This window comes from Theropithecus gelada, chromosome 9 (assembly GCF_003255815.1).
Source record: "Theropithecus gelada isolate Dixy chromosome 9, Tgel_1.0, whole genome shotgun sequence".
NCBI classification, from domain to species: domain Eukaryota; kingdom Metazoa; phylum Chordata; class Mammalia; order Primates; family Cercopithecidae; genus Theropithecus; species Theropithecus gelada.
Window position 1 is genome coordinate 85,711,729 of NC_037677.1, and position 25,649 is coordinate 85,737,377.

The window sequence follows — 25,649 nt, forward strand, 5'->3', positions numbered from 1 at the left end:
AAGGATGTGCATAGGCTATATGCAAATACTACACCATTTTATATAAGGGACTTGAGTATCTCTGAATTTTGGTTTGGGGGTGATGTCTGGAGCCAGTCCCCAAAGATACTTGAGGGACAACTGTATATTTTCTATGTACCCATTCTACTTGTCTAGTTATATTACTTAGTCAAATTTTAATGATCGTATTGATTAAACACTTTTTCTTGAGTATTGGTACCAGTATAATCACCAAGTAGTACTGCATGCCAGCACAATTCTAACTAGTTAGGGATACTAGAGCCATGAAATTGAAATTGCATTGAAATTTACATTTATTCATATTTATAACAGTATAATATAAAATATTAGCAAAAAGTCACTTATTTTTTAAAATTCAAAATAGTGCAAATCCATATTTCCTCTACACTCTCAAATTAAATGTATGTCAAGAATTAAACCCCAAAATTGGCAAGCCTGATGAATTGGAAATAGTAAGTTTTGGTCACAAGGTGGCGCCTGGTAAAAAGAAATGCCCAGACATTCTTTGTCAAAACTGCTTTTGATTTATGTGAAGTCTGTTCTTATCAACTACATACAATGCTACTGTTTGATGTAATAAAAGACAGAGTGAGATGATATACTACAGGGGATTGTTACAGGACAAATGTTTGGCATCTGTTTTTGCCATTGCAAATGACAGGTATTAAATACCTGTGGCATATTTAACAAGCAAAACAAAATTTGGATTCACAGCACCTGTTGGTACATCTGTTCCCCATCTTTGTCAGTGAAAATATATTGATGCAAACTATTCTGCCACTGAACGCAGATAGCAGTTCATCACTTTGTCACATGTCCTTCAGCATTTATAGGAAGCACCAGTGAGAGCACAGAATACAAAGCTGAAACTTGCCTATAGCCCAGACTGAAGTTCTAACTTTGACTTTGTGCTCAGAGTCACTTAGGACATCAAGCTATCCACTTGAAAGGGTATTTCAAAAGAAAAGTATTAAGATGATTTACAGTAACAAAAACCTGGAAATAAACTAAAGCCCAATAATAGATATTTGGGTAAATATGTTACAGAAATATATACAAGGAGTATGCCACTGTCATAAATATAAATAAAATAGAAACAGAAAATGGCTTATAAATAATCTCATAAACAATACTAAGTGGAAAAAGAAAATGAAACTGAATATACACTAAGGTTATACTTCTGTGATAATCATATCACAGAGTATATGTAGATAATGATCAGGAGGAAACACTTAATAGTGTTAGGATAAATGGTTTTAAAATGAAATTTTAAAAATTATATTTAGGTCTTGAATGGTAATAAAAATGTAAACAGGTTCAACTTTTCTAAAGTACAATATGTATCAGAAGTGTTAAAGCTATGCCTACCCTCTCCCTACTAAGTCTACTACTATGAATGTATCATCCTAAGAAAATACTCTCACTAACATATAAGGACAGATGACTTATGACTGCAAAACAACTATCGCTGTAAAAAAAAAGATAATAAAATTCAAGCAACAGAAAACTGCCCTTTATGACAAATATTTTAAAAATTTAGTTACTGACCTGGAAAGGCATTTTTAATTGGGACAGAGACTGTCCCCATGCCCATTCTTGCCTTCTTCCTTTCAGTAACAATCCCCAAAGCTTTCCCTAAGCACATGGCTGCCAGGATAGAAACCACATCCTCATCCTCCTGCGAGCAGCCAGTCTATGGCCATAACGCTCACTTCTGAGCTGTCTCCTTCACACACAGTCACTTGCCCTGAGCTCCCTCTCCCCTGCCTTCCCGTGAGTTGGAAGAGACATGGAGGTGACCCAGGTGCAACCGGGCAGAAGAGAACAGCACCCCAAGGATGGCAGAGCTATAGTCTGGAGGGAATTGGGTCCCTGCACGGCCTCATGGAACATAGCCAAACTCCCCACTGTCATCAGTCTGGGCCACTGCTCTCTAAACTTTATTATGAGAAAGAAAGAAACTCTTTATTTATGAGGTGTATTTTAGGGTCTCTAATACAACAACTAAGCTTGTATCTAACAAATATAATGGCATTTCATGAAATGAATATTTACTTAAAAGCAGATGTAGTATGATCTGATTTTTGTAATGGAAATGATTATATTACAAAATTGTAAGATTATACCAAAATATGAATAGTGGCTATTCCTGGGTGCTAGATGTACAAGTCATTTTTCTTTCACTCACATATTTTCTAAAATTTCATAAAACGTATTACATATATAACAAAATGATAACAAATATCCTTTATACAGTGTTCTTTAAAAGCCTACCAAAAGTATGCTTTTTCCCTTTAAAGAAAAAAAAAAAAAAACAAGAGCACATCATAATCATCTAACGTACTTATTCAAACACAGATCCCAAGGTCACAGTCCTAGGAATTCAGAGTCTCCACAGGTCTCAGACAGGCCCAAGAACCTGTATTTTTAGTAGCACCTTAGGTAGTTCAGAACAACACTGGAAAGCTATGTTGGGATGGCCTTCTTCAAACAGGCAAGAGTACCCGGGCTCTGGGCAGGGCCAGGGAGAAAGTGAGCAGTAATATCAAGTCTTGGCTCTGGGGAGCTGTGATATTCATCAGGTTTATAAGGAGAATGGAAAGATGAGTACACTAAATTTAAAAGCCCACTAAAGAATGAGGTAAGGAATTTATTAACAAGTTAATACTAATTATTTAAACAAAAACTTCTGAATGTACTGTAAACAAAATGGCCTTTAAGGTCAACCCCAAACTCATACCACAAGAGCCCTCTAATGCCACATCTGAATTCTAGCCCCAGCCTGCCTGGCATCCAGGCCTGATCACCTTTCACAGAAGCCTTTTCCTGCGCTGCCTCTTGGAGCCTGCAGCCTGCACCAGTGGCAGCCCCTAGTCAACAGCCCAGAGGAGGGAGGGCCAAAGGGAAGATCTGACACAACGGCTGTACAAAGCAACCAACCATTTTATTGACAAAAGATGGTACAGTGGGCAGAAGAGCAAAGGACCAGGCTGCCTTCTACAGCAAATCTGGGCTTTGCAAATATTCTGGAGGTATGTTCCACGGTAGCTAGAATCTAAAGTCACCAGGTCACAAATGGGGCACAGAGCGGTGCTCGGCCCTCAGCCTGCAGCCTTTGACCCTGGCTAGCTGCTGGATAAGAGGGCTGGAACAAGAGCAGTAGCCTGGATGACAGCCAATCCAACGTCTCTACTGCAAGCCCCATGCTCAGTGGAGGCCCAAGACACAGAATGGTGAAGCAACACAGGTCTGTAATATAAAATAGAGTTGGTCTAGGACAGCCTTGGTTTCAACATTCCCAAGGGCCTCTGACATCCCAGGTCTGGTGGCCATTTGTCCTTTGCTGAGGCCTGGTGTGTACTGCGCGTGGGCTGCTGGCAGTCACTAAGCTGGTGGGAAAGCTCAGGATCTGCCTCCAGGCAGTTCAGTCACCCTCCATCATCTCTGGGGGTGCAAAAACTGCTGAGGTGACAGACATTGGGCCTTTTAGGAAAATGTCCATTAGGTAAGAGGTTCTAGGCATCCTCAAAAATGTAGGGGGATTCTAGTGACAGGGTATATGAAGAAAACAAGTGACTATAAGCATAAATGTGACCAAGGAGAAAAGCAGAGACCTGAACCAAGAACCAAAATCCTTAATCTCTGTGAATTTGAGGATTTTTGAAGGTTTGGGGGCATTCCTTAAGTGGTAAGCATGTGCTGTTCAGCATGTCATGAACTATTTGCATTCCAGATGCCCCTCTTTTAGGCCACAACAAACTGCCCCTGAGGGACTGACATTTAACTCTCAGCCTTCTAGTTACTATAAAGGGCCAAGAGCCTGAGGCCAGGCTCTTCCTAGTTTCTTAGAGATGAGCCCCAGGGAGAGGAGAACTATGGCACTGTCAGAGTTCCTGGGGCAACTGAAGAAGGAGATGAAAGTATCAGGATGTGCCAAAAATCTGGTTGAGCAAAATAATCTACCAGGCAGATTTTTTAAAAATACAGATCCTCAGAAATAAAAAGGAATGAATACTGATATACACAACATAGGTAAATTTCAAAACAAGTATTCTGAGTGGAAGAAGCTGGACAAAAACAAGTATAAACTGCATGACTGTTCTCCTACAAGCTCTAGAAAATGCAAACTAAGCTACAGCGACAGGAAGCAGATCAGTGGGATGGAGGGGAGGAATGGGGGAGGTGTCACAAAGGGGCAGCAGGGACCTTTTAGGATGATGATATATTTGCTGTGTCGATTATGGTGATGGTTTCACAGGTGTATACAAACACTGAAATATATCAAATTGTACACTTTAAATACTGTATGTCACTTATACCTCAATAAAATTTTTTTTTTTAAAATAATAAAACTACTCGGGAGGCTGAGGCAGGAGAAACATGAACCTAGGAGGTGGAGGTTGCAGTGAGCCGAGATCGCACCACTACACTCCAGCCTGGCGACAGACAAAAAAATAAAATAAAACAAAAAATAAAAGTACAGATTCTCTAGTCCAAATGATTGGGACACAGGAGTCTTTGTTTTATAAGCCTGGAGGGTAGCCAATCCAAGAGTTCCATTATAATCCCAACTCCCAATACTTTTTTAAAGCAATGATTTATTAAAGGGTGTACTTTCTAAAGCAATTTGGTGATTCCGATGCAAGCAGTGACTGCCAGGTGTTTTTTGAAATTACTATTCAAGACACCTACAGTATCTTGGTTTAGGGCTTAAATGGTGAGTTGTTTCATATTGAAAATGAAGTTAGCTGAAAAATAAATGGCACAAAATTATGTCCTGAGGTAGAAAGAAGTCCCTGACATATTGTCAGGTGAAAAAAACAAAAGCAAGCTATAAAACAGTAAGCAGAAGAAAAATCAATCTATTTCTACATCTACTATTTCTATCCATGTCTTTAACAGCATCTTTTTGAAAAGAGGTATAGAATAGAATGCAGAGACATTCAATATCTATGGATATGCATTTCCTCTCTGTCTAGGGTTATAGAATGATTCTATTTTTATTTTAAGATAATTTTTTTCTACATGTAGTTTCTAAATTTTCTAGAATGAACATGACTTATTTAAGTGATAAAATAATCAAAACTGTATTTCAAAAGTCAGGGGCCCCCATTCACATCTATCATTGGTTTAGCTCCAGTTTATTCACTGCTGTTCTAAGCATATTGTGATCAGGGGTTAATGTTGCAACAGCAGTTTCTATCTTCGAAACAGCTTTAAAATCACTCTTTATGAAGCAACACACAAATAAAACAAATCTAGGACTCAATGAGAAAAAGATGGAGGGGAGGAAACGGGGAGGAAAAGAAAGGCAGGGAGAAGGAAAGGGAGAGAATATATTAACCTGAGATTTGAGGAAGGGAGAGGAGGGAAAAGAAAAATGTCAACCCCAGTAGCTGTTTGTGACCCACGTATAACACAGTGTGCCCCACTACAGATATCAAAAGCAACACAAGCACGATGACAAAAACCCAGGACTCTGCGGAAGAAAACCGGATCAGATTTGTAAGCAGGTTGTCTTTCTATTTGGGAAGGGTTTTCATGCCCCAGACCTTTCTGATGTTGATTTTACATGAGCCCCAAATGCACTCCCGGAATGCCTACCTGGCTCCAGTGTAACATGTTTTGCACAGAAGTTCCAGCGGGAGAATGTGTTGTATATACATCCACTCTAGACTGCAAAATAAATACATTGAAATGAAGAATGAAAACAGCATTAAGGTGACATTGATAATAAACATTGTATTTTGCCCTTCAAAGCACTAAAAACTAGAGCCATAATCTCAAGTTTATGAGATCAGAGATAGAAAAAAATTATTTGACTAAAAATCTGTCCTATAAAAATACATACAACCACACACGGAGTCCATAAGAAGGAGGTGCAACAATATAGTAAGCACGGGACTGTGTGGGTTGTGTTTACAGGGCATTTTCATTTTCTTCTTCATGCTTTCCTGAATTTCCCAAATTTCATATAACAATCACACCTTGCTTTAATTATCAGACAAAAGAAAAATGGCACTTAAATTCCTTAGGGCCTTTATTCCAGGATTTTAACCCTTTTTTTCAAAATGCCACATGACAAACTAACAAATACATTCAGAAACACGAGCATAGTATTGGCCAAGGGTTTACATTTTATAAAATAAAATAGGTTTACATTTTATAAAATGTATTTTTATAAATACACACACACACTGCAAGCATACACATATGTGTATGTAAATGGCCATTCCAAATTTAAATACTTAATTTTTTTCGGGGGGTACATGTGCAGGTTTGTTATAAAGGTAGCTTGCATGATGTTGAGATGCGGGCTTCTATTGATCCCATAACCACAGTACTCAATATTGGCTATAGTACTCAATAGGAAGTTCTTCAGCCCTTGTCACTCTCCCTCCTTCCTCCCTCTCCCTCCTTCCTTTTGGAGTCCCCAGTGTCTACTGTTCCCATTTTTATGTCTACCACTTATAATAATTTCTAAAAGAAACAAATCACTAGAGTAAATATAAATATTACAACTTAATTTGTGACAGATCTCCTCATTCAATAGACTCCATCCAGGTACAACATAAGAAGGTGACTACAGCCAGCCTGAGGATAGCAGCAGGTGGTACCATATTCTAGGCATTGGCCAAAGTTCATGCTTGTGCCTCTCAAATGAAAGACCCTTCAGAGTTCTGATGAGGTCATTCCTGCCTCTCCCACATCATTCAACACAAATAAGCACATTCACAGATGAAAGAAAATCAAGTCTTACTATAAACATGCATACCATATTTAAATTTCTCTCATTAAATCCACACAGAAGAAAAAAGAGATTTCCACAGAGCTCCTTCAGTATGACATGAGTGCAAACGTGGGTACCCAGCCACTTCAAAAATGCACTCTGGGGAAGAAATTCTTTGTCTCCAAATAAGTCCTACAAAATAAAAAGAAACCCAAGAACATCTCAGCATTTCATGCTGGTGCATAGGTCTCCATGACTCACCTCAGAAGCAGAGACAAGTACCCAATGTCTCCACGAATGGTCTCAGGAAAGAATGGCAGCCAGTGGACATCAAACCAGGATGCTTTTGCAGAAGTTTACCAAAGCAAAATTCACACACTACAGAGGTGTATTTAAATTCTCCAAATGAAGAGATGGAGGGAGAAAATAAGTTTACAGCAGACTTCTACAATGGGAAAGGGCCTTAATGATCACCCTTCCCAGGGCCATCCCAAGTAGTTTTCATCTGACTGATGGATTGGTGGTTACTTCTAAGAAACAGTCAAGACTATGATTGATCAGTAATGTCTGCCGGAGGTGTGTCCATCTAATTCAATGTTATTGGCCAGCAGGCCAAATCCAGCCCACTGCTTGTTTTTTGTTTTATTTTGTTTTTAAAACTTTTTTTATTGGCCAGGCATGGTGACTCATGCCTGTAATCCCAGCGCTTTGGGAGGCCAAGGCAGGAGGACTGCCTTGAGTTTCCATCTTTCCTATTAAAGTCTTCTGAATGGTCCATGAGAGATGTTATACCTGATTTCATGTATATATTTCTATATAGGATTTCATATATGTGTGTGTAAACATATATTTCATAAAAGACATATACTGCATGCATAATAGACCATCTGCTCTTACCTGGCTTAAAACTCTTTTTCATGAAATCTATTTCCTCCTTGAACAGAGGTTCGGGTGCTACAGCTTTAGGGCAGAGCCCTGACGAAGCTACTGACTGTGTTTAGGAGCCGTATTATAAAATACAATAATGATAGCGTTGTTAGGTCACCCTCAGTGTAGCTAGGGATGGGCTTTTGGGAACATTTCCTACCTGCCATCTCCTATATCCTCTGTGCACTGGCTTCCCTCATGGGATAAAGGGAAACTCCACCAATGCTTAAATTATTTTCTCCCAGACTCTCCTTGCTCTCCCTGTGAGGTGGGCAGAGCTATACTGACACATGCTAACCATGAGTACACGTGGCACCAGTGTGCAGGGAACGACAGGCGTCCCCGGCCACCCCGGGTCTGGAAGGAGGGGTAAACGGAAGAAGAAAAGCCCACTGCTCCACTGATATCAAAATGCAGGGGAAGAAGGCGCAGATTCTCCCTCCACTTGCCAGTTCTTCAGATCTCGGAGGAAATCTGTGGGGAGAGGAGAGGGATGGGAGGGGTCCAAGTACCTTAATGAGAAGATCTGGAAATCGCCCTAATTTGGCCATAGGGCTAGTACAGAAGTCGACTGAAACCACAGGAGCCAGGGCAAAAAACATTTTAATCCTTTTGGCCAGCTCAGGGATCTGTGAAAATGCTATAAAACCTGTGAGAACAAAGGGAAGAAAACAGGAATTCCATCTTCTGGGATTTCCTTTTCAGGAAACACAAAGGCCCACCCTCTCGTGGCGGCCTGAGACCCACGCAAGCACCACCACCACCGGCAGGAGGCAAAACACTTGACATGGCGCCCTCTGTGCCCTAATACTGAATTTGGTTAAACTAGTAAATCAAGCATTTGTTACTGCTTGTTCCAAATCTCAACCTAGATAAGCACTGTAAGAAATCCAGGCTGGGGGAACCAGAAAATCTTCCCAGTTCCTTTTACAATGTAAATAATGGACTGTATTTCCAAGAGCCTTACTCCATCACCTTTATCCCCCCATGCCCCTCCTCCAAAGAACAATTTACAGACACCACGTTCAAATAAACCACCAAGGATTTCAAAGGAACTCACACATTTAGAATCCCCTAGCTTTAAAATATATTTTAACCCTTGCTGTGGTTTGACTGTGTCCCCAACCAAATCTCATCTCTAATTGTAGTTCCCATAATTCCCATGTGTTGTAGGAGGGACCTGGTGGGAGATAATTGAACCATGGAGGCGGTTTCCCCAGTACTGTTCTTGTGGTAGTGAGTAAGTCTCAAGAGATTTGATGGGGCTTTTTTGTTGTTTTCTTGTTTTTTGTTTTCAGACGGAGTCTGGCTCTGTCGCCCAGGCTGGAGTGCAGTGGCCGCGATCTCTGCTCACTGCAAGCTCCGCCTCCTGGGTTCGCGCCATTCTCCTGCCTCAGCCTCCCGAGTAGCTGGGACTACAGGCGCCCGCCACCACGCCTGGTTAATTTTTTGTATTTTTAGTAGAGATGGGATTTCACTGTGTTAGCCAGGATGGTCTCGATCTCCAGACCTCATGATCCGCCCGTCTCGGCCTCCCAAAGTGCTGGGATTACAGCCGTGAGCCACCGTGCCCAGCGGAGATTTGATGGTTTTATAAGGGGAAACCCCTTTTCGCTTGGCTGTCACTCTCTTGTCTGCCCTTGCTCTTCTGCCATGATTGTAAGGCCTCCCCAGCTCACAATCCATTAAACTGTGAGTCCGTTAAACCTCTTTTTCTTTATATATTACACAGTCTCGGGTATGTCTTTATTAGCAGCATGAAAACGAATTAATACAACCCTCTCTGACGTCTTGCCACCTGGTCCCAGAATGTCACTTCAGGAAGCAGTGGGGCAAAGGGCTCAAGCAGGCAAGTCGTGAAAGAAGAAATATAAATAAAGAAAAATGCCTAACTCCATCTTTTTCTGGCAATATAACCACATGTTTTGAGACCCTTAAAAACATTCATATCTTTCATATAGTAAGGCTCCTTCTAGGAATATGTTCTAAGGAAAGTATGTGATGGGAACACTAAGGTGTTAGTCATAGTAAACATTAAAAGGGAGATTAAATAAATTATAGGACAGGTTCCTAGCCCCTAATTACAAAAACTCTTGCTTGCTAGAATTATGGGCAATTTTTATTTTCTTTCTTTAATTTTGCTAAATCTTCTGTTCTGCTTTTCTATTGTGAATATGCATTACTTATATAATCAGCATAAATTAAAATCATATAACTTTTCAAAATTTTTTGTAAACCAAATGTACCTGTAGTTAGTTATATTCCACTTAACTTCAGAAGGCAGTATATTTTCTTGTTTTCTTTATATAAGCCTCTGAATTTAGAGGCTTATATAAGCCTTGTTTTCTACCCTCTCACATCCCTATCTTGCTTTATCTAGGAAAACATATAATATATTGTGGCTTACATTAATTTCTTCAATTTCAAGAGAACCATATACCATGAATTTTCACAGAAGACTAAATGTTACCAAAATTCCTTATCTTATTCATTATTTCTGCTTGGCATTTAAAAACAAATGGAATTTGAACTAACATCTTTTTATATATCACTTTTAAGAAAAGTACAAACTCTGTAATGAAGAATTTATATCAACTTCTAGTTTTATTTACATACATACCTATTGTGGTACCTTGAGAATGACCCACATAATACACTTGTTCTTGGCCAGTTTTATTCAGAATGAAGTTAATGGAAGCTGGTAGGTCATATTTTGCCATCTCATCATAACTGTAATCCAAGAAAGGAACTCTTTCATTGAAATAGTACATAAAATAGAAGAGCACACCCATACTGAGTATGCAGTTTGATGAGTTATCACAAACTAAACACAGCTGGGAAAACCAGCAGTGAGTCCAGGAAACAACACCAGCAGGACCGCAGAAGCCCCCTTGGGCTCTCTTCCAGTTGTGTCTACCAAAGGTAACTATTGTCCTCATTTTTCACACCAGAAATTAGTTTCACCTGTTTTTAAATATTTCTGTAAGTAGAATTATACAGCGTGTATTCTTCTGTATCTGGCTTCATCCATTTTTTGCTGCATATAATTGTAAGTTGTTCATTCTTATTCTACTATAAAAATATACAACATTTTATCCATTCACTGCCGACATGCATTTGGGTAGTTTCCTGTTTTTCACTGTTACAAATAGCGTGACCATAAACCTATTCTTGTATATGCCTTTTGGTAAAAACTATCATTCTTGTGTTTCACGTCCTCAGGGGTGCCTCTGGTTTTAAAAATGGGAAGCCAGCCTGGAGGCTGCTATAGTGCTGCTGACTTTCTCTGATACCTGGTACCAGAACATAGACCAAAACCCAAGTGTGCATATAGGTATATGCGTGCGCATGTTGCCATGGCAGGAGAAGAGCCAACCCCTAGCAAGTTCACACAATGTGCCAGGTTCTGTGGAGGCTCCTTCTCTGCATCCTCTCCTTTAAGCCCCCAGTGACCTTATGAGGTAGGTGTTTCTTATGCTCCATTTTACAAATGAGGAAACCGAGACACAGGAGACTTATGTAAGATGTCCAGTGTCATACAGCAATTAACTGGTAGAGCCAGAAGTAAGAGGGAGGAAAGGAGAATTTCTGGAAAGAAGAAACGTGAACATCTGGATTACATATTTATGGAGAAAGCAGGAAAGTTATGGAGCAATATTTACCCAGCAGCACCCACACCACCAGAAATGCCAAAATAACTTAAGAATTCCTAACTAAATGTAAATCTTAATGTAATCATTTGCTTAAAATTTACCTAACTGCTAGTCATTAAATTCCTAGCAACGTTTAAAACCTTTCAAAAGACACCAACTTTCCCTCTCCTACAACTTCAGAGTTACCCACCTATCTGCCTCTTCTGCTGGAATCCTGTTGCCTGCTTTAAGAGTACTAAGGAAATACATGCATGCCATTATCAATTCAAATATACCTGAAAGCCCAGAATTCGTCCTGAGAAACTGAGAGCGTCTTATGTTTCCGAGACCAGGTATTTCCTCTGCTGTTGCCCATCCACACGTCAAAACCAGCATCAGCAAGAATGAAGCCCAGGCTGCTGTTGGCAAGGTTTGTGACCCAGTTACTAGAATCCGCCAGCAAGCCATGTTGCAGGAAGACAACCGGTTTGGGACCTGAAAAACATTCATCGTTTAGGAGGCAGTAGCACCAAGAGCTTCAAAACAAATATGATATCTTGCTAAATAGAACATTCATAAAAGATCCATAAGCAAATAACGAACTAGAAATAAATTGAAAGATTGAGGTGTTGATGTACTCCCATATAACATTAGTAAAGAATTTTTTTAAAACAGCACTGGCAAGGTAGCAGTGAAACTGGACCATTTTTTGCATGTCCACTAATAAGACACACTTATATAAGCAGCAAAAACAAAAATCAATATAATATATTTTTAAGAACTTGTAAAATGTTTTTACAATTTGCTTTCATAATTGCATTTCTCACAATAATTCCTAACAAAATAAACCAAAAGAAAGAAAAAGATCACACATAATGAGACACCACTATACATGTATCAGAATGAGCAACATCCAAAAACACTGAAAACACCAACTGCTGAACAGGATAGGGAGGAAAAGGAAGTCTCATTCACTGCTGGTGGAAATGCAAACTGGTAGCACCACATTGGAAAAGTTTGGCAGTTTCTTACAAAACTAAACATATTCTTACCATATAATCCAGTAATCACGTTCCCTGGTATTTTACCCAAAGGAGTTGAAAACTTACATCTACACAAAAACCTGCATACAGATGTCTATAGTAGCTTTACTCATAATTGCCAAAATTTCGAAGCAACCAGGATGTGCTCCAGTAAATGAATGGGTAACTAAACTGTGCTACATCCAGACAATGGAGTGTTACTCAGCCCTAAAAGGAATTGAGCTATCAAGTCATGAAAAGACGTAGAGAAACCTTAAATACATATTACTAAGATCTGTAAAGGCTGCATTCTATATGACATGCTGGAAAAGACAAAACTATAGAGACAGTAAAAAAGACCCTGGTTGCCAGGGGTTAGGAGGGAGGAAGGCATTCATAGACACAGCAAAGAGGATTTTTTAGGTCAGTGAGACTACTCTGTATGATACTATAGTGGTAGATACATGCCATCATACATTTGTCCAAAACTATAGAATATACAACATCAAGAGTGAACTGTAATGGCCGGGTGTGGTGGCTCACGCCTGTAATCCCAGCACTTTGGGAGGCTGAGGCGGGTGGATCACTTGAGGTCAGTAGTTTGAGACTAGCCTGGCCAACATGGCAAAATCCTGTCTCTACTAAAAATACAAAAAAGATAGCTGGGTGTGGTGGTGCGTGCCTGTAATCCCAGCTATTCAGGACGCTGAGGCAGGAGAATTGCTTGAACCTGGGACGCAGAGGTTGCAGTGAGCCAAGATTGCACCGCTATACTCCAGCCTAGGGGACAGAGCGAGACTGAGTCTCAAAAAAAAAAAAAAGTGAACCCTAATATAAACTATGGACTTTGTGTGAATGTAGGTTCATCAGCTGTAACAATTACAATTCCACTCTGCGGGGGATGTTCATAACAGGGGAGTGTGGGGACCAGAGGGTATATGGGAAATCTCTGTACCTTCCACTCAATTTTGCTGTGAACTTAAAACTGCTTTAAAAAATAAAATTTAATAAAAATTTTTAAAGCTGAATAAAAGTTAAATAGATAAAAAGGCTCACACACACAAATTCATAAATATATGTGTCTGTGTCTGCCTGTGAGAATTTATTTTCTACTCACCTGTACCTGAGACAGTGATACAGCAGAAAAAAATAAAGATGTAGGAGCCAAAGAAACCTGACCTCAAGCTGCTTACCTATTGCTGAGACCATTCAGTTATTCAAAACAAGCCTTGCTGGGCGCGGTGGCTCAAGCCTGTAATCCCAGCACTTTGGGAGGCTGAGACGGGCGGATCACGAGGTCAGGAGATCGAGACCATCCTGGCTAACACGGTGAAACCCCGTCTCTACTAAAAATACAAAAAACTAGCCGGGTGCGGTGGTGGGCACCTGTAGTCCCAGCTACTTGGGAGGCTGAGGCAGGAGAATGGCGTGAACCTGGGAGGCGGAGCTTGCAGTGAGCTGAGATCCGGCCACTGCACTCCAGCCTGGGCGACAGAGCGAGACTCTGTCTTTAAAACAAACAAACAAACAAACAAACAAACAAACAAAACAAGCCTTTACTGAGTACCAACTATGTGCCAGGCATTCTTCTCAGCAATGAGAACACAGCAGAGAACAAAAACAAGAGGAAAAACAAATACCCCCGTGGAGCTGACATTATACTGACCATGAGTTTTATTCACTTATTTGATTGATTGATTGATTGACTGATTGAGATAGGGCCTTGCTCTGTGGCCCAGGATGGAGTGCAGTGGCATGATCACCCCTCACAGCAACCTCCACCTCCTGGGCTCAAGTGATCCTTCCATCTCAACCTCCTGAGTAGCTGGGATTTCGGGCATGCACCACCACACCCAGCTAATTTTTGTATTTTTTGTAGAGACAGTGTTTCACCATGTTCCCAGGCTGTTCTCAAACTCCTGACTCAAGCAATCCACCCACCTCAGCTTCCCAAAGTGCTGGGATTACATCCAGGTGTGAGCCACCACACCCAGCCTGACCATGAGTTTTAGACAGCTCAGACAAACCTAGGCTCAACTCTGTCCTCTCCAAGTTCTGACGTGACACCTTGGGGAAACTTCTCCTAAAATTAGTATCACTTCCTGAAGAGTAGAAATGATAATACACATTTTATAGGACATAGTGAGATATGAGATATTATATGAAAAGTAGGTAGCAAAGTGTCTGACACACAGTAAGAGTTGACTATACATCAACTCATAGAATTAAGTTGCTTAACCAGCCTGCATCTCAGTTCCAAAAATAATTATTAAGAGGAATAAGTGAGGTAAGTACCCAGCATAGTGACTGACACACAGGTCACAGTAAACAAATGAGAGCTTCCTTTGCCCTCTGCTCATTCTTTACAATAGTGAAAAACTGGAAATAAGCTAATTGTCAAGTGGTCAAATAATTCATTGAAATCCACTTGGTACAATAATTATCTATCGACCATGACAAGGACAGTGACAGCATAGAAAAGCTTATAACATACCTTGCAAAAGGAAAAAAAAAGCAAAATACAAAATTATAGACTACTCTGAATTATAGCTATGCAAAAATAATGTACACCAAATAGGAGTGTAAAATACCAAGGAAAAATGAGAAGAATTATTTGTCCGGATGATAAGACTATAAGTGAATTGACAAATGTTCACTTCTGCTAATGTCCTAATATAGATTTGGTAACTAGCAAATTGTTTTTAAATGACAGTTCTGCTGCAAGGTAGCTTCTGTGGACCACTCTGGAAGGCACTGCTCACATACCTGAAAATATACATGGTACTCCCTGTAGTTGTACAACCTAGGGGTGCTGTACCCTCATGTTGTTAAAATAGCAGGACCCCAGGCGAAGAGTATAAAATGATTCCCATAACTTTTTTTTTTTTTTTTAAGAGAGACAAGGTCTCGTCTTATCACCTAGATGGGAGTGCAGTAGCATGAGTGCTCACTGCAGCCTCAAACTCCTGGACTCAAGTGATCCTCCCACCTCAGGTCCCTGAAGAACTGGGATTACAGGCATGTACCACAACATCCAGCCAATTTTTTTAAAAAAATTTCATAGAGGTGAGGTCTTACTATGTTGCCTAGGCTGGTCTCAAACTCCTGGCCTCAAGTGATTCTCTTGCCTTGGCCTCTCAAAGTGCGGGGATTACAGAAGTGAGCCATCATGTCTGGCTGCTGTGATTTTCTAATGACAAAATAGAAATGCCAGGGCCATGTAGATGAACTTATACCCATGGGGAGAAAATAGAAAGCAAATAGGACAATAATAGGGCGGCTTTATGTGCTCATCTTTGCCTTCAAAGGTTCATTTTAATGTGATAGTAACAAGACTAAATTTACTACGAAAAGTGTATGTGGAAGGCACTGTGGTAGATACAGCATCTTATGCACAGGCTTCTTGGCTTCAATGAAGAAGATGACAATCCAGCTGGGAAAATCTGAAAAATGATCATTAAAAATTCAAAATTATAAACATCAGTGTGACAATAATAATTACCAAAATTAATTCATCACTAAATTATAGTTGAAAAATGTGTAACTACAGGCAGCAGCAGCATCTCATGGTAACTGTACAATGCAGTGAGAATGGTGACTGGGAGCTGTACGATGCAGTGGCTCTGCCCTACTGATGGCGCCCAACACTTTCTAGAAAGAGGGGCTTTCCTGCTCATGCCACAGCTCCTTAGGTATGTTGAGACACTTTTCACCCACCAAGAGTGATCAGGGACTAGGCCATGAGGAAGGCGACTTGACTTTCAAAGGCCAGGAACGGGATGCTCCCACAGGTCAGGTCATTTCCAACAAAAACAACTGCAATCGTCTTCCCTCAGGATGGAGAGTCAGAGTGAGGCAAGAGGAAGGCTCGTAGGTGGCCTAATTCCTTGGCACTTGTTCCAATCTGTGCCTTTGTAGTTAACATGGAAAGCCCGGGGCTGCCTAGTCCACTCCTCAGGGGAGAGTGTCCAGAGAAAGGCAGGAATGGTTTGAAACCAGAGAGGGCCCTGGGGCAAGGATAATTGCGAGAGGAGGAGGAGGGTGATGTGTGGCAGCCAGGCCAGGACAGAGGCTGGGAGGGGAGATGTTGGCCAGTGCATGGGACCAGGACTCAGCTCCCCACCTTCTCTCGATGGGGAATGTTCAAAATTTCCCTGAAGTCCCTGTACTTCCCTCTGTAACCTCCAGGAGCTTTGAATGGGGAAATGTGGAAGTTGACAAGTTGAAGACATATCAGGAAAGTCTTTAAACATCCCCAATAAATAACTCCTGGATTCCCAAGGGCAATGAGGAGCTACTGCAGTTTTCCTGGGAGGTGAGTGTGAAGCAAGGAATGGCATGTGGACAGCTGGAGCACGTGCTACCCAGGAGACCATGCCTAGGGCGGCTGAGCAGCTTCTAAGAACATCTGTAAATACCCTTGTTCCACCAGACCTAATTCACACCTGCACAACACTTTTCTCAGGGAATTACTTTATCCTTTGAAGGAGCCTTCTAAAGAACAAGTCAAAGCCACTATTTTTCTAATTGTCCTTTTTTGTTTGTTTGGGTTCGTCCATCCCCTACTTCAAGCTGAATACAAAAGCTCAATTAACAACAGACACAAAAGAGGCACCAGATGTGAAGGAAACAGTGAATCTATTCTTTACAAGCTAAATGTTTTCAAATCTGGAGAATCCGGGCCAAGCACTGCAAAGGGTACTGCAGACCACACTGTTTCCTCATGGGAAATGCTGGCAGATGAGGAAAGCGACTGATGAAGAAAGGTAAATGTCTGACAAATGGCATGGCTTTAGAGCAATGAAGGCCACTCAGCTGTGTCCTCCACATTCAGGTGAAAAGTTTTTAATGGAAATCTGCTGTATCTTAAGCAGTACACCAGAAGGTAAAATATCAAGAGGTTATTTGAAAACACACATTATATTTTGTGCAAACCTTTAGTGGTGCCTACTGAGTAGCAGCCACTGCTATTAGGTTGTTGCAAAAGTCATTGCGGTTTTTGCCCCTAAAAAGCAATGGCAGTCCCGGGCGCGGTAGCTCGCCTGTAATCCCAGCACTTTGGGAGGCCAAGGCGGGCGGATCACCTGAGGTCAAGAGTTTGAGGCCTGCCTAGCCAACATGGCAAAACCCTAGTGGTGGGTGCCTGTTATCCCAGCTACTCAGGAGGCTGAGGCAGGAGAATTGTTGGAACCCAAGAGGTGGAGGTTGTGGTCAGCCAAGATCGCACCACTGGACTCTAGCCTAGGTGACAGAGAGGGATTCCATTAGCCCCCACCCCCAAGACATAAAAAAGTAAGGCAAAAACCACAATTACTTTTGCCCCAACCTAATAGATGCTAGGAATGCAAAGATGGGTAACCCCGCTCCCTCCCACAGGGAGCTGCATCCTCTAGGGAGACAGACACACAATGACTGTCTAGCCCAGGAAGAAGAAGGCTAGAACACCACTCAGGAAGGCCCAGAAGAAGGAGAAAGTTACTTGGCCAGAGGCACAAATATTTGACCTGGATTCTAAGTAAGAGACAGATGTTTCCACAAAGGGTTCTAGAGAAAACATAGGAGCCACATGAATAGAGAGCTGACACCGCACCCAGGCCTTGGCCAGGTGGGACCAGTGTGCACACGAAAGGCTCCCTGCCTGATTCTGATGCGCAGCCAGGCTGGGGAACAACTAGGAAAAGTCCAGTGCCTTGTCTGACCTGGGAACACAGGGAACAGGAAGGACTTCATGGGATGCACATCCTTCCAGGCTGGGCCAGTTTCCTTTCATCCGAGAACAAAAAAGTCTCTTCTGAGGAGGGAGATGCAGAGGACATAACTTACTGAGCTTCCAGAGATGGCGGTTCCATTAGGCATCATGGATCCTCAACAAAGAAAATAGTACCAAATCTTAGCGTGGAAAACCTTTAAAAATGGCTGCTAAACTGCTTGCCCCTTCCCTCTGGCACCGGGTGAATACAAAAGGGAATGATATTGACTGGACGCTGGAAGCAGGCCCAGCCAACTGTCTGCCAGCTTCTCTCACCTGCTCCCAGCAGGCGGAAGAAAGGAAGGTACAACGTGGTTCTTTCCCATCCCACCACCAAACAAGGATTTAAGGATTTACTGGCAAAGGATGTTTCTCTCTGGGAAGGTAAAACCTATTGCCGCTCACACCTTCCAGGGAACTATTTCAGATTTCACTTCACCTTGCTGAGAATAGCTGATTGAAATGATAGCTAGCGCCGATTGCACGCTTACATGCTGTACTGTACTGTACTGAAAATCCTTTGAAGTTGGCACTACTGCCATTGAACAGAACAGGGAATTGTGGCAGAGAAGTCAAGTAACTTGCCTAAGGCTGAACGAGAGCTAGGAAGCGGGGGAGTTGGAATCTAACAAGGAGTGTCTGACACCACAGGCCATGCTTTTCACCGCTTTGCTAGGGACAGAAGGTTAACAAGAGAGAAGTCTCTAGAACACACTGAGGGCTTCTGGCTGAAGGCAGGAAGCTATTTTTGAGAGGATATGGACAAAGTGCTTGAAGAAAGTAATCTCTAGTAGATGGAGGGGATAGGGAATGAAAGGAGAGGCACCCACTCAGCTTCGCCTGCTCCGGCAGCTGCTCCAAGGCCCAACCTGCTCAATGCACTCAGGCACCCTGAAACCCTGTTTGTCTGAGTGACAAACCAGCATGACAGATCAAGGGCTGCCTTCCCCAGCTGTGCCCTACGGGTGCCTCTAGGAGGGCTGGGGATTAAGGGAAAAGACTAAAGGACCATTTCTCAGCCTGGAGATGGCAAGTGAGTTCATCATGGCTCTATAGGACAAAACTGACAAAGAAGCAGCCCAGTGCCAGCCCACCACGACGCTGCCTTCCCAGTGTGGGTGGAAGCCAGGAGGGGATTACTCAGGCTCCGAAACTGAATGTGCTGAGCCCACAGTTCCGCAGGAGGAAGATGACCGGGTGGGTGGGGAAGTTCCTCCTGCCTCCCAAGGCACTGGCCTTCTCTGCCAGGATGCTGAGTCCGGACAGGACCCTGTCACACTCCAAAACACATGTGAGAAACCAGCTGAGGTCCAGGGCAGAACCAAAACAGAGAACAAGGAGGAGGTCACACACCGGGGCATTAGCATGAAGCAGACCTCAGTTCTTACTGCTACAAAATTTCGTAGGATTTGCTCAACTCTCTCTGAAGTATAGGCGTTCTTTTCTAAAGTGAGAATGATGAAGTAGTTAATACATAGTAGAGCTGAATAAATAATGGTCCCTGATAGTAACATAATAAATCTATACAGTTGGTCCTTAAACAATACAGGTTTGAACTGCACAGGTCCACTCATACATGAATTTTTTTTCAATAAACATTGAAAAATTTGTTGGAGATTTGCAACAATTTGAGAAAAACAGACCAACTCTAGTCTAGAAATAATAACAAGTTACTAAAATTTAGGTATGTCATGAATGTATAAAATATATTTAGATATTGGCCTATTTTTTATTTATTACCATAAATATACACGAAGTATAAAAAGTTAACATTTTCAAAACTTAGACACACACTTACAGACCATACATGGTGCCATTGACAGTTAAGAGAAATGTAAACAAATGTAAAGATGCGGTATTAAATCATAACTGCATAAAATTAACTAGAATATATTGTGTACTACTGTAATAATTTTGTAGCCACCTCCTGTTGCTCTTGTGGTGAGTGTTGTAAATATCTGCTTAAATTTCCCGTGACACTAATCATCTCCACGTGAGCAGTTCATCTCTCCAGTAAATGCATATTGCAGTAAACAGTGATCTCTTGCAGTTCTCATATGTTTTTCATCATGTTTAGTGCAATATCATAAACCTTGAGTAACACCATGGGACCCATACAAAGAACTAATAGTGATCTGGGAGTGCTCCCAAAAAGCAGAGAAAAATCCAGACAAGAAAAAGTTGGATTGCTTGATATGTGTCATAGATTAAGGTCTGCAGCTTCAATTATCTTCATTTCAAGATAAATGACATATAACGACAACTGTTAAAAAAAAAAAAAGGGAAATAAAGTTTGTGAAGCCATTTGTCATTGTAGCTATGACAGCAAGTGCCAAAACCTTGCACTTTTTCTGAAATACCTTTGATCTCATATTGAAAATGCAGCTTTGATGTGGGTGCGGAATTGCCCTAATATGATTCTAGACTCTTATATTCAAGATAAAGCAAGAATAGATTCTAGACTCTAAGAGTCAAGAAAAAGCAAAGTCATTATGTGACAACTTAAAGAAAAAAGAAGGCGAAGAATCTAAAGTTGGAGAATTTAATGCCAATAAAAGATGTTTTGATAATTTTACCAAGAGGTTTGTTTGGCTTTTAAAATGCCAAGACAGACCAGGCACAGTGGCTCATGTTTGTAATCCCAGCACTTTGGGAGGCCAAAGTGGGAGGATCTCTTGAGGCCAGGAGTTCGAAACCAGCCTGGAAAACACAGTGAGATCCCATCTCTATCAAAAATTGCTTTAAAAATTAGCCGAGTATGTTTGGCACGTGTTTGTAGTCCTAGTTACTTAGAAGGCTGAAGTAAGAAGACTGCTTGAGCCTAGGAGTTTGAGGTTACAGTGAGCTATAATGGTGCCACTGCACTCCAGCTGGGTGACAGAGCAAGACGTCATCTCTAAAAAGCCAAAAATTAATTAATTTTAAGAACTAAAAAATTTTAAAAACTTTAAAAATATGCTAAGATAACAGAAGCAGCAGCTTCTGCCAGCCAAGAGGCCACATATAAGTTCCTGGAGGAAAACGTGTCTGCCTGAACAGGTTTTTAATGCAGATGAAAGTGTTCCATTCTGAAAAAAACAAATCCCACAAAGGACATTTATTAGTAAGGAAGAGAAGCAAGCACCAGGATTTAAGACAGGAAGGGATAGGCTAACTCTACTGTTCTGTGCAAATGCAGTAGGGTTGATGGTCAGGTCTGCCCTTATCTATAAATCTGCTAATCCCTGAGCCTTGAAGGGAAAATATAGACATCAGCTGTCAGTCTTTTGGCTGTACAATAAGAAGGTCTGGACAATGAGAACTATTTTTCCAGATTGGTTCCATTGATGCTTTTTTTCCTGAAGTCAGGAAGCACCTTGCCAGTAAGGGAATGTCTTTCAAAGTTCTTTTGATATTGGACAATGCCTCCGGCCACACAGAATCCCATGAATTCAATACCAAAGGCATCGAAGTGGTCTACTTGCCCCCAAACACATCTTTAATTCAGTCTCTAAATCAGGAGGTCATAAAGTCCTTTAAGGCTCATTACACACATACACTATGGAAACGATGGACAATGTTATGGAAGAGAATCCCAACAGAGAGAACATCATGAAGGTCTGGAAGAATTACACCACTGAAGATGCCACTGCTGTTACAGAAAAACCTGTTAAAGTTATCAAGCCTGAAACAATAAATTCCTGCTGGAGAAAATTGTGTCCAGATGTTGTGCATGACTTCACAGAATCCATATCCATGACTTAGCCAATCAAGGAAATCAAGAAAAAGATTGTGGATATGACAAAAAGGTGGAGGGTGGGAGCAGGTAAAGAGTTTCAAGATATGCATCTTAAATAAAATCAAGAGCTAAAAGGCACACCAGAGGAATTTACAGAAGATAACTTGATGGAGATGAGTGCTTTCTAAAACAGCACCAGACTATGGGAAAGAAGACATGGGAGATACAGTACCAGAAAACAAACTGATATTAGACAATTCAGGAGAAGGGTGGCAACTGCAATTATTCAAGACTTCCTTTACAACACTGATGCTTCTACGACACAGGCACTGAAACTAAAGTGAATGATGGAAGAATTGCTATTCTATAGAAACATTTCTAGGGAAATGAAAAAAGGTCAGAAATTACAATGTATTTTTATGAAGTTACCCTGAATGTGCCTACTTCTCCTGTCTCCCCTTCCACTTCCTCCCCCTCTTCCACCTCTGCTATAGGACAGCAAGACCAACTCTTCCTCTTCCTCCTCTTCCTTAGCCTGTTCCAACATGAGAATGAAGACCTTTATGATGATCCACTTCCACTTAATGAATAGTAAATACATTTTCTTTTCTTTATGATTTCCTTATAACATTTTCTTTCTCTAGTTTACTTATGGTAAGAATATAGTATATAATACATATAATATATAAAATATATGTTAATCGGCTATGTACATTATAGGTAAGCCCTCTGGTCAACTAGGTTATTAGTTAAATTTTGAGGAATGCAGAAGTTATATGCAGTTTTCAATAGCTCTGGAGGCCAGCACCCCTAACCCCCATGTTGTTAAAGAGTCAACTGTAAGTAATAAAATATTATTAGAACATAACCGCTATGAAGAAGGATAAAGTGAAGTGGTATTCTTTGGTCCAGGTAATATAATCATAGTAACAGCAAGAGTGTACTAAATGTTGACAATGTGTCAGGCACCATGCTAAGACTTAAGCGCTTTACATGCATTATCTCAGATAAGTCATCTAACAGCTCTCTGAGTTGGTGTAGTAGGCAGAAGCAGGACATCTAGAAGATACAGGACATCTAAGTCAGATACTTTCCATAGTGTGACTTTATCAGGGACATCATAGCTGTTCTGAGGCCTGAGAAGAGGACCAAGTGGGCAGGAACAGTCACGGGCTGTGTGACTCCCACCTTCACTACCCATCAGCTGCTTTATCTTAGGCAAGTTAATTAACCCCTATAAACCTTGGTTTCCTCATCTGTGAAACAGGAGGTAATAGGAGTTCTTACACCCTAGAATTGTATGAAAGTTCACCTGATGATTCACACAGAGCACAGCACTTGACCAGTCCACAGGACGCATTCAGAGAGTCACATGGCCTTTGCCACTGTGCAGTCCACGGCACTCACACTTCACTGTCACCCTGCTAGGGAGCAGGTGGCCTGCAAGAGTGAACATAACAAGAGCGCCCTGCATCACAGAGCAGGGAAGAAAACCGTTCCATGCCTCAGAATGCTGTTTTCCCCACCACTAGCAATAGTCACTCTGATCACCAGGCAACATGAAAGCAGTAATGTGGTCTGTCTTGTTCACTGCAGAACTTTCCAGGACATTGTCATAATTAGAGTTTTCCATACACCCAGGATGGTGCTGGGCCATTTACATCATTCTTCCTCCTTTGGCGCCTCTGAGTCTTAGAGAGAATAAATCATTTGACCCAGGACACACAATTAGTATATGATGGAGCTGGGAATCAAACCCAGGTCATGTGACAAACGTGCCCATCATCTCCATGCCAAATTGCCTTTCTGTCTTCCCTGACCCTCTCTGTCACCACGGCCTGTCCTCAGACAGCTTTGCAGCACAGCAACTTGAGTTCCAGAGTTTCAGAGTTGACCGAATTTTGGGAAATTATCCAGCTCTCATCCAAAATGCTCCCTCAACAGAAGGAGCAGAGGGTCCACAGAAGAAGGCACTTTCAGGGGACGCAGGGCTAGAGATGACACAGTGCATGTCACCTGACCCCCCAGACATAGTTCTATGACATTTCTTTCTTTTCTTACTTCTGTCCACTGTAAACAAAGGCATCTTCCTCCTTTCCATACAATTTAGAATACATCCCTGTCATGGGGGGCTTAATCCTGAAGAAGTCAATATCAAAGACCACCATCAAATTCACGTTGATATTTCAAAATTAAAAACAGAGGCTGGGCACCATGGTTCATGTCTGTTATCCCAGCCCTTTGGGAGGCTGAGGGAGGATCATTTGAGGCTGCAGTAAGCTATGATCGTACCACTGCACTCTAGCCTGGGAGACAGGACGAGACTTTTAAAATATTTATTTATTCATTTAAATATTTTAGATAAATAAATGTCTTAAAAGAAACTGTATCACCTGCACTTATTATAATATATTTCACAGGCCTTATCAAATTTTCACAACAGTCTATGAAGGAGCCAGTATTATTCTTCCTGTTTAATAATTGAATAAGTCAAAACTTCGAGAGGTAAAGAAAATTGCCAAGTCACACAGCTAGTTAAATAGTAGAGCCAGAACTTACACCCATGACTGGTGGCTCTTCACATGTTCACCTTAATCACGAGGCAATATAGCTTCAAGTTTTACCCACCACAGGAAGCTTTCAAGTTGTGTTCGTGGACTCCTAGGAGTCCAGGAGTAGGAAATCCTTAATGCAGTGTGGCCTTGAGCAGGGGACACTATTAAATTGCAGTGTCACAGGAGGGTTGCAGGAGCATACTTGGGTAGACTGCAGCCTGGAGTTAAAGCAATTTACCATTTAAAGAGAATCAGAAAAGTCTTCACCCCCACAGAGTCTGGTGGGGATGACAGAGGTCACACACATCATCATCTACATAATAATATATTGTTTATTGTCTTAATTGTAATGGAGAAAAACACAGAGAACTATGAGAATATGTAGCCAGGTGCCTGATCTGTCGTGAGAGGCTGAGGAAATCCTCCCTGAAGATGTGAAAATTCGGTTGAAGACAGAGGACAGGTCAGAGCGGTAACCAGGAGGAAGAGGAGGGAAGGGGACAGGGCAGAGTACTGTCTTCCTTTCCACTCGGCTCTCTGCTCTGATCCCATCCTGGGCCTATGAGACAAACTGTACGGCTGACCTCACTTATGCTGCTCCATTAGGCAAAGGTTCTGAATGCAATCCCCTACCCAACGCACCATCAGAGTGCTACATGAGCCTGAGCTCAGCCCGAGTCACCAAGCTCAGGCATTGATTAATGAACCCGCATCTGTTCGGCACCATCAGGGGTGAGGAATTACATCCCCGATCACCAAGGCCTATGTGTAGCCTGTTAGAGCACTGCAGTGATTCAAAAAATAGTTTCTTTAGAAGTGAAGGATTTTTCTATAAAGAAAGAAAAATCTAGAAATCAATCAGAATTCTAAAATAAACAATCAAAGCAAAATACAAGTTGATAGTCTCCTTCTAAAGACTTAACTCACAAGCCATGCTGTGAATTTTCAGGTATGACTCTTAATATCTCAATGGGCAACCCCTGGGGAATCTTTGCTGAGGCCACAGTTGAAAAGCCTGTTTCTGGATGCTGAAGGCAGTCATTCCAGGCTTTCACAGTTTAGAGCGCCACTTCACCCACTTGGCAATCTGATGCGTAACTTTCAGATACAAATGTACCACTCTTGGTGTTTTGATGATTGGCCAATATCCTAGTCAGGCAAGAAGTAAATCTGCCTTGTTGTTGCTGTTTTACGTATTTAATGCAAGACCAGTGTGTATTTCCTTATTTTAGTCAAATAAAATATATATTGTACGTATCACGGGATCAATTGGTTAATATTTATTATGTAAGGCC

At 41.5% G+C, this 25,649-nt stretch overlaps 1 protein-coding gene across 4 annotated transcripts in view; it reads right to left on the reverse strand.

Annotated features, from left to right (window-relative positions):
- Window positions 1-25,649, reverse strand: part of LIPA (lipase A, lysosomal acid type) — a 114,427-nt gene that overhangs the window by 3,126 nt on the left and 85,652 nt on the right. For 3 of the 4 annotated variants that reach the window (XM_025396455.1, XM_025396453.1, XM_025396454.1), the window contains 5 exons: window positions 11,607-11,805; window positions 10,299-10,408; window positions 8,191-8,327; window positions 6,797-6,943; window positions 5,626-5,697 (listed from right to left, as the gene is read on the reverse strand). In XM_025396455.1, coding sequence (XP_025252240.1) covers window positions 5,626-5,697; window positions 6,797-6,943; window positions 8,191-8,327; window positions 10,299-10,408; window positions 11,607-11,686 — 546 coding nt within the window. In that variant the 5' untranslated portion in view covers window positions 11,687-11,805. Of the gene's footprint in view, window positions 1-5,625; window positions 5,698-6,796; window positions 6,944-8,190; window positions 8,328-10,298; window positions 10,430-11,606; window positions 11,806-25,649 lie in introns of all 4 variants that reach the window. The other variant, XM_025396452.1, reaches the window with a different exon arrangement.